The sequence below is a fragment of the Bison bison genome, unplaced genomic scaffold (assembly GCF_000754665.1).
Source record: "Bison bison bison isolate TAMUID 2011002044 unplaced genomic scaffold, Bison_UMD1.0 scf7180017864503, whole genome shotgun sequence".
Lineage (NCBI taxonomy): Eukaryota > Metazoa > Chordata > Mammalia > Artiodactyla > Bovidae > Bison > Bison bison.
Window position 1 is genome coordinate 807,652 of NW_011495061.1, and position 8,859 is coordinate 816,510.

The 8,859-nt window shown below is 45.4% G+C and overlaps 1 protein-coding gene across 2 annotated transcripts in view; it reads left to right on the forward strand.

Moving 5' to 3' along the window:
* NCAPG2 (non-SMC condensin II complex, subunit G2) overlaps positions 1-8,859 on the forward strand; it is a 70,198-nt gene that overhangs the window by 57,917 nt on the left and 3,422 nt on the right. For both annotated transcript variants that reach the window (XM_010829252.1, XM_010829251.1), the window contains 2 exons: positions 973-1,073; positions 2,607-2,706. In XM_010829252.1, coding sequence (XP_010827554.1) covers positions 973-1,073; positions 2,607-2,706 — 201 coding nt within the window. The remainder of the gene's footprint in view (positions 1-972; positions 1,074-2,606; positions 2,707-8,859) is intronic.

Genomic DNA, 8,859 nt, shown 5'->3' on the forward strand with positions numbered 1-8,859 from the left:
TATTGTCACCCTGCTTATTTAACTTATATGCAGAGTACATCATGAGAAACGCTGGACTGGAAGGAACACCAGCTGGAATCAAGATTTCCGGGAGAAATATCAGTAACCTCAGATATGCAGATGACACCACCCTTATGGCAGAAAATGAAGAAGAACTAGAAAGCCTCTTGATGAAGGTGAAAGTGGAGAGTGAAAAAGTTAGTTTAAAGTTCAAGATTCAGAAAACTAAAGATCATGGCATCTGGTCCCATCATTTCATGGCAAATAGATGGGGAAACAGTGTCAGACTTTATTTTTGGGGGCTCCAAAATCACTGCAGATGGTGATTGCAGCCATGAAATTAAAACACCCTTACTCCTTGGAAGGAAAGTTATGACCAACCTAGATAGCATATTCAAAAGCAGAGACATTACTTTGCCGACAGAGGTCCATCTACTCAAGGCTATGGGTTTTTCCAGTAGTCATGTATGGATGTGAGAGTTGGACTGTGAAGACAGCTGAGCGCCGAAGAATTGATGCCTTTGAACTGTGGTGTTGGAGAAGACTCTTGAGCATCCCTTGGACTGCAAGGAGATCCAACCAGTCCATTCTGAAGGAGATCAGCCCTGGGATTTCTTTGGAAGGAATGCTAAAGCTGAAACTCCAGTACTTTGGCCACCTCATGTGAAGAGTTGATTCATTAGAAAAGACTCTGATGCTGGGAGGGATTGAGGGCAGGAGGAGAAGGGGACAACAGAGGATGAGATGACTGGATGGCATCACTGACTCGATGGACATAAGTTTGAGTGAACTCTGGGAGTTGGTGATGGACAGGGAGGCCTGGCGTGCTGTGATTCATGGAGTCGCAAAGAGTCGGACACGACTGAGCGACTGAACTGAACTGAACTGATGAATCTTGGCTATTATTTGTTTCTCTATAAAGTATTAAGATATACTATAGAGTAATTGCAATTGTTTTTTACTTTTTTGCAGGTCATTTTTAGATGAATTGAAGGCATGTGTCATTTCTGAGGATATTGAAGGCATAGTATGTCTCACAGCTGTTGTGCACATTATTTTGGTAATTAATAAAGGTTGGTTGAGTTCTCCTCTTGTATTGTTTGGGATACTGCTGAGTGTGTCTTACATAGATCCTCTTTAGAATGTTTGGGAACGAGTACCCTGCCAGTCAGGCTCTCAAGGCGCTTTCTCCCAGCTTTCCATGTCCCACACGTGTGCTGTCTGCCTGGGCGTCTGCTGTGCAGCTGCCCTGTACCAGCATGAATCACAGTACTTCCCTAACGCAGCTCCTGTCCACTCTTCCCAGGACCCATTATGTCTCCTTCTCTGTACCTCAGACCAAATTTCTGTTGATACGTCATTTATTGCCTTTGCCGTGTATGTTTAAAAGTCAGAATCATTTTTGCCAATGATAGTGTGTTTTGGTATTAATATTTTAGGTATCTGTGTTTCGCTTTAACTGTGTGTACTCTGAGTATCCTAGCCAGTTGAAATACTATTGGAAAAATGATCAGAGATACCTCTGAGATACTTACCAAAGTGTAAAATAGAGTAATAACCCTGCAAGTGACTACGGTTGGGTTTCTATATTTTTTGACAAGTTTTAGTAACGTTGAAATTATTTTCTAGGTATTATGCATAGGGGGCTCTTCGCAAAACAAGTTATTCCTATAAGCATGAATGCATAGTATGGCTGTAGATTCATGACAGGAATTTGTAGCTAGTGTGACCCCAGTCGGGAATCTGGAAAGACTTGCCTGAGGGCATGTCTACTGGGTGCCAATCGACAAGGTGAGGGATGTTCTCCACATAGAGGGTGTGAGGTGACTGAGCAGAGTCTGCACATGGGGGACGTTCTCTACGTGGAGGGTGTGAGGTGACTGAGCAGAGTCTGCGGGTGAGGGACGTTCTCCACGTGGAGGGTGTGAGGTGACAGGAGAATCTGTGCTTGAGGGACGTTCTCCACACGGAGGGTGTGAGGTGACTGAGCAGAGTCTGCGGGTGAGGGACGTTCTCCACGTGGAGCGTGTGAGGTGACAGGAGAATCTGTGCTTGAGGGACGTTCTCCACATGGAGGGTGTGAGGTGACTGAGCAGAGTCTGCGGGTGAGGGACGTTCTCCACACAGAGGGTGTGAGGTGACTGAGCAGAGTCTGCGGGTGAGGGACGTTCTCCACACGGAGGGTGTGAGGTGACTGAGCAGAGTCTGTGGGTGCAGGACGTTCTTCTCATGGATGTGTGAATGGAGATTGAGGAGTGAATGAGCACCTAGTACTTAATAAGTACTTAGACGTTAGCCAAGCAGGAGATGATTCTGAAATGTGTTAGTTTCATTACTGTTGAAGATGGTGATGATCAAGTCTGATGGCACGGGCAGCAGAATGGGATCATGCCTTTGAAAACTACCTCAGATGTGAGAAGTGTTTTTGTAATCCCTTACTGGATCTTCTAGCATCCCTTTAAAGGAATTATTTCTGTTCCACAGGTCAATGATGCACTAACTTAGGTGAGGATAGGAGGCTTTGTCTTAACTAAAATTGTACCTGCATTGAAAAAGTACGTGTACTTTTTGATTGGTTGTGTTCAAAATTTTTCTGTCTTTAACAGGTAAACATAAGACTTCAAAAGTGAAGGATGTTGCAGCTAGTATTGAGAGAAAACTAAAGACATTCATGGAAATTACTCTGGAGGAGGATAGCTTGGAAAGGTAAAGCAGTAGCTACACACCAGCTGTGATTATCTGAACTCTCCTAGGTGTTCCTTAATATATATTAGATCTCGCTTCCATTTCTGCTAGTTGCAAGCAGGTAGAGAACTGGGGATTGAAGGGAAAGAAATGTTTCTATTGGCGAGACCCCTTGGGCATGTTTTAATTGCTTCCCCATTCTGTCTTTAAAAACAAAACCAAAACTGTTACTGGTGAGATTCTGCCCTGGAAAAGTGAGGGCGTACAACTCACTTTATATGACTTTAAATCTAAGCAGGTTATATTTGGTGGTTTGCTATATTTTTGAAACCATGGATATTCATAGGATATAATTATCTGCTTACAAGTATACATGATGGGAATGGGAAGATCGCTCCAGAGACTGAAGAAACATGCATTGTTTTCCACTTTCTGGGTGGCCAGTTGCTGCCACATGGACTACTAAGAATGTGTTCATTGCTCTGTTTTTCCCAAGTATTTCTGTTGCTATGTACAGTTTTTGACATGCTGTGCAATTTCCTGTAGACTCTTTTCTGAATTGTGTCTGACTCTCAGACCAGCCATAGAAGCAGTGCTTTCCTTCTATTTTCTGAACACTGTATGGTTAGGTATTACAGGGCTTTGAACCAGGTAATTAGTTTTATATAAGCCTGGGAAATAAACCACTTTTCAGATCTACTTTCTCCTTAGAAGAAAGGCTTTCAAAATCCTAAATTGCTGACTTTTAACAAAGACAGTCTTGTCTTCTTGCCAATCTGTAGACCTGTCTTTACTTTTCTCACCTTACTGCATTAGCTAGGGCTTCCAGTACAATACTGAAAGGGACTGGTGAAAGGACCCACTTGTCTTATAGAAGATTTTAGTGGGAACGCTTCCTGTTTCTCACCATTAAGCACAATGTTAGCTGTAGACGTTCTTTATCAAGTTGAGGATGTTCCCGACTACTCCCAATTTACAAATAGTTCTTATCATAGTGGGTGTTGGGTCTTGTCAAAAACCTTTTCTGCATCTACTTACCAGATCATATCATTTTTCTTTTTGAGCCTGTTGATGTGATAGGTTACAGTAGTTGATTTCCAGATACTAACCCAGCTTTGCATACCTGGGATAAATCCCAGTCGGTCATGGTATGTAATTTTTTAATATACTGTTGAGTTTATGTTTTATTGAGTGTTTTTGCATCTGTGGGATTTCCCTGATAGCTCAGTTGGTAAAGAATCTGCCTGCAATGCAGGAGGCCCCAGTTTGATTTCTGGGTGGGGAAGATCCACTGGAGAAGGGATAGGCTACCCACTCTGGTATTCTTGGGCTTCCCTTGTGGGTCACTTGGTAAAGAATCCACCTGCAATGCGGGAGACCTGGGTTTGATCCTTGAGTTGGGATGATCTCCTGGAGAAGGGAAAGGCTACCTACTCCAGTATTCTGGCCTGGAGAATTCCATGGACTGTATAGTTTGTGGGGTTGCAAAGAGTCGGATATGACTGAGTGACTCTCATGAGAGAGATCATTTTGTATTTATCTTTCCTTGTAATGTTTTTGTCTGGCTTTGCTACTAGGGAAATGCTAGCCCCATAGAATGAGTTAGAAAGTATTCCTTCCCTTCTTTCTTCTGAAAGAGACTGTAAATAATTGGTAAACTTCTTCCTCAAACATTTGGCACAATTAATTCATCAGTGAATCCATCTGGGTCTGTTGCTTTGGGAGGTTATTAATCATTTATTCAATTTTTTGAGATCCTGGTCCCATTCCTGGGTCAAGAAGATCCACTGGAGAAGGGATTGGCTACCCACTCCAGTATTCTTGGGGTTCCCTGATGGCTCAGCTGGTAAAGAATCTGCCTGCAATGTGGGAGACCTGGGTTCAATCCCTGGGCTGGGAAGATCCCCTGGAAAAGGGAACGTCTACCCGCTCAAGTATGCTGGCCTGGAGAATTCCATGGACCGTACAGTCCACGGGGTCGCAAAGAATTGGACACGACTGAGTGACTTTCACTTGCTGTTCAGATTGTCTATTTCGTCTTGAAATAGTTTTGGCAGACTGTGTCTTTCAGGAATTTGGTCCATCTCATCTAGGTTGTCAACTTTGTGGGCATAGTATTCCTTAATTATCTTTTATAATGTCCATGGGATCTGTAGTCATGTCCCCTCTTTCATTTCTGATATTAGTAATTTGTATCCTCTTTTTTTTTCCAGTCTGACTAGAGGCTTGTTGGGCTTTCCTAGTGCCTCAGTGGTAGAGAATCTGCCTGCCAAGCAGGAGACCTGGGTTCCTTCCCTGCGTGGGGAAGATCCCCTGTTGAAGGGAATGGCAACCCACTCTAGTATTCTTGCCTGGGAAATCCCATGGACAGAGGAGCCTGGTGGGCTTCAGACCACGGGGTCACAAAGGAGTCGGCACAACCTAGCCACTAAACAACAAAGAGGCTTATTGGTTTTATTGATCTTCAGAAGAACCAGATTTTAGTTTCTTTGATTTCGTCTATTGAGTTCTTTTTTTAAATTTTTTTGCTTTCTGTCCTAATTTTTATTATTTTTTGTCTTTTGCCTGCTTTGGATTTAATTTAGTCTTTTTTTTTTTTTTTCTGGCTTCCTAAGGTAGAAGCCTAATTACTGATTTTGGATGTTCTTTCTTTTCTAATATATTCAGTTGGTGCCTTAAATTATTATTACCCATTAAGCATTGCTTTTGCTGCATGGCACAAATTTCTGTGTTACATTTTCACTTAGTTAAAAATATTTTAAAATCTCTCTTGAAGTTTCCTCTTTGCCCATGTGCTCTTTAGAAGTGTATCATTTAATCTCTCAGTTCTCCAGTTATGTTTCTGTAATGGATCTCTAGTTTAATTCCATGTTATCTGAGAGAAGACACTGTGTGGACTTCCATTCTTTTAAATTTATTAAGGTGTGTTTCATGGCCTAATGCGTGACCTATCTTGGTGAATGTTCCATATGAGCTTGAGAAGAATGCATGTTTTACTGTTGTTGGGTGAAGGCATGTCTAAATGGCAGTTATATCCTGTTGGTGGTGGTGAGTTCATCTCTGTCTTTACTGATATTCTGCTTGCTGGATCTGTCTGTCTGTTTTTGATAGAGGGGTTTTACTTTATATATTTTGTTATCCTGATATTAGGAGCATGTGAATTTAGAACTACTATATCTTCTTGATGAATTGACCCTTTCACTTGTACGAGAGGTCCATCTTTTTCTCTAGCATGCTTTTCTCTAGCTATTTCTCATGCTTTTTCTCTAGCATGCTTTTCTCCATAGAATCCATTCTGTTAGCTATTAAGACGGCTCCCCAGCCTCGTCTGGTGAACATGTTCAGAGTGCTAGTGGTGTTTTAAGGAGGTAGAAACCCCACAGTGACAGGACAGCCTGAGCGCCAAGTCGGGTTCCTGTCAGGGTGTTGGTGTGATGGGTTGGAGCTGGTGAGGGTTATAGTGAACGCTGAAGCATGGAGGAGCTATGCTCCCACTGGGGAGGACTTGCAGCCCGAGGCTGACCCTCACTCCCGGGAGGGAGAAGCCCTGAGGCCTCCTGGGGGCACGCTGCCCATCTGGTCCCTGGGAGCTCAGGGGGCTCGTGCACACAGCGGTGCTGAGAGCTGCCGGGCCAAGCGAGCCTCACTGCGCCCACGCGCTACCCCAGCCAGCAGGCACCATGGAGGGCCCGGAGGGCCGGGGCTGCAGTGCCACCTCTGCGGTCCGGCCTCCCGGTGAAGGCAGGGCCTTGTGGGGAGCCCTCCAGTGGCCCTGCTGACCTGCTTGGTGCCATGCCTCGGTGACAGGCAGCCAGGCCCTGGAGGAGGGGGCTGGAGTGTCCTTGGTCTTGCACCAAGCACACGCGTTGAGCTACATGCTTTATTCTGGAGACTGTTGACTGTTTCCTGTGCAGTTTAAGAAGGATCTTTGAGGGAGAAACCAGCAGACTCTAGGTTTTATGAACCTGTTTTATTTCTGCGTCTGTGGGGAAGAGGAATGTGAGCTTCTGATTTGGAGGAAACTGAAGAGTGTGTGTGTGTTTCTGAAAACACTGTCACCATTTACTTGCTCAGTCGTGTCTGACTCCTTTACGACCCCATGGACTGTAGCCCACCAGGCTCCTCTGTCCATGGGATTTCCCAGGCAAGAATTGGTTGTCGTTTCCTTCTCCAGGGGATCTTCCTGACTCAGGGTTCAAACCTGTGTCTCTTGCATTGACAGGCAGATTCTTTACCACTGAGCCGCCTGGGAAGTCAGGAGAGAGAGGCAAAAAGCCTACAGCACCCGGTATTCCCAGGTGATCCCCTATCCAAGTACCAACCAGGCCTGACCCTGCTTAGCTTCCGAGATCAGACAAGATCGGGCACGTTGCGGGTGGTATGGCTGTCGACAACTGGGCAGTGCAGATATTCAATAAGGCTGTGAGAATTACAAACCAGATAATGACAAGTAATTGTCATAGGACATAGTCATAACCTCAGAAATGTGAGCCTCTTACAGGATTTCTTTGTTAGAAATACCTTCTGTAAGGACAGTTTTTTTGAATAATATGGTATGAACGGCTCTGCGGGACATTTGCACTTGCACAGGCATTCAAGGCTAGTACTTGGATTGTGTTATTAGTTAACGTTGACAGAAAAAAGGCCCTAGAAGTTCAGAACTTACTCTATGGAAAAGAAAAGAATATTCATAGAATTTAAAAACAGGCATGTAATATTTAGAGGGCTAATGGCTGAGCCCTTGACAAGAGTCATGAGTCAGTTGGAGTCAGTGACTAAACAACAAAATGTCATGTTTTGTTTATTCATTGTTTCTAGAACTACATGCAGTTTTCTCTGCTGAGCTGATACACAGATGGCAAGAAAGAATTCTTCCCTTTAAGGCGGAAATGTCCTAAAAAAGCAAATAGGTAGAGGCTGAAATACTGGCTTCCTTCTTAAATATTCAAGAAGCACACTGTAGAAAAACCAGTGTTTGAGGGAAAAGAAGAACCTAAAAACCAAAACATAAAGATCAATGTAATGGAAGATATGCAATTAAGATTTAAGACTATATTTTTAAATATTATTTATTTTTGTCAACATAGAGACGTTAAGGCAGGTTTGCCTTCAAGGCTCTAGGAGCCCTTTGGTCCAGTTAGAGCTTAAGGCAGTGGGGCGTTAATGGGGAAGTGAGTGCTTTCTAAGCAGACACACCAGCCGTCTCTGCAGGGGGGTCAGTGTTTTGTTGACTGGTCCGTTGGGTGCTGTCCTGTTGCACTTTCAGAGCCTCACCTGCTGGGAGAGCCAGGCGGGAGGGAGCAGACGCCTGTGCACTGCTGTGCTGGCGGTTTCTGCGGGCTCCATGCTGCCCACTGCCTGCTGTCTCCACACCCCGTGGCGTCCCGGGGTGCAGACACACGTGACGGCACGTGTGCAGTGGCGGAGAGTGAGAGAGACAGGCAGGCAGCCATCGGTGAGGCAGCAGGGCTGGGCCAGCCAGACACCGATAGGAGTCTTTAAAGAAAAGACCAGCTGCAGCCCAAACTAAAAGCCCTTCATTGGAAACACAGCTGATGAACCAGAGCCTCAGCTCCTCGGGGGTCCAAACGGCCTCCATGCAGGGCAACCCGGAGCAGGACAGACACCGCTGCAGAGGAGGGTCCTAGGGGAGGCAGCTGTGCAGCCACCGTGGGGAGAGAGTTTCATGGCTAAAGACACACGTACTTGTAAAGGTTCTTTTTTGTTGTTGTTTCTGTAACTAAGCTTTAGACGGGACTGGAGAAAAAAATGACCGTAACACAAGTCCACGTGCCCATGCACAGTGCGGCCGAGCCGTACCGAAGCGTCAGCGTGGAGGGCAGAGAAAGGATTACTGCGGGGCCACACAAGGAGGTGCGTGGCTCGTGCCTTAGAAACACCAGACTCCCCAAAACCTGTCAGCAAAGCCCTTTTCTAGGCAAGCTGAGGGGGGTTGTGGTTGGTTGTGGCAGCCTTCTTGGTGTCAGATCCTTTGTCCTTGAGGTCGGGTCATGGTCAGGTAACAAGGTTCCTGTAAATCTCCACCTCACGAATGTTCTTCTCTGTTCTGACAAGAAAGGGCATGGTCCCAGGACACACATGTCACCCTCTGAGGGCACAGTCCTGGCTGAGGAGCAGGGCTCAGCTGGCGGCTCCGTCAGGGCTGGGCCATCC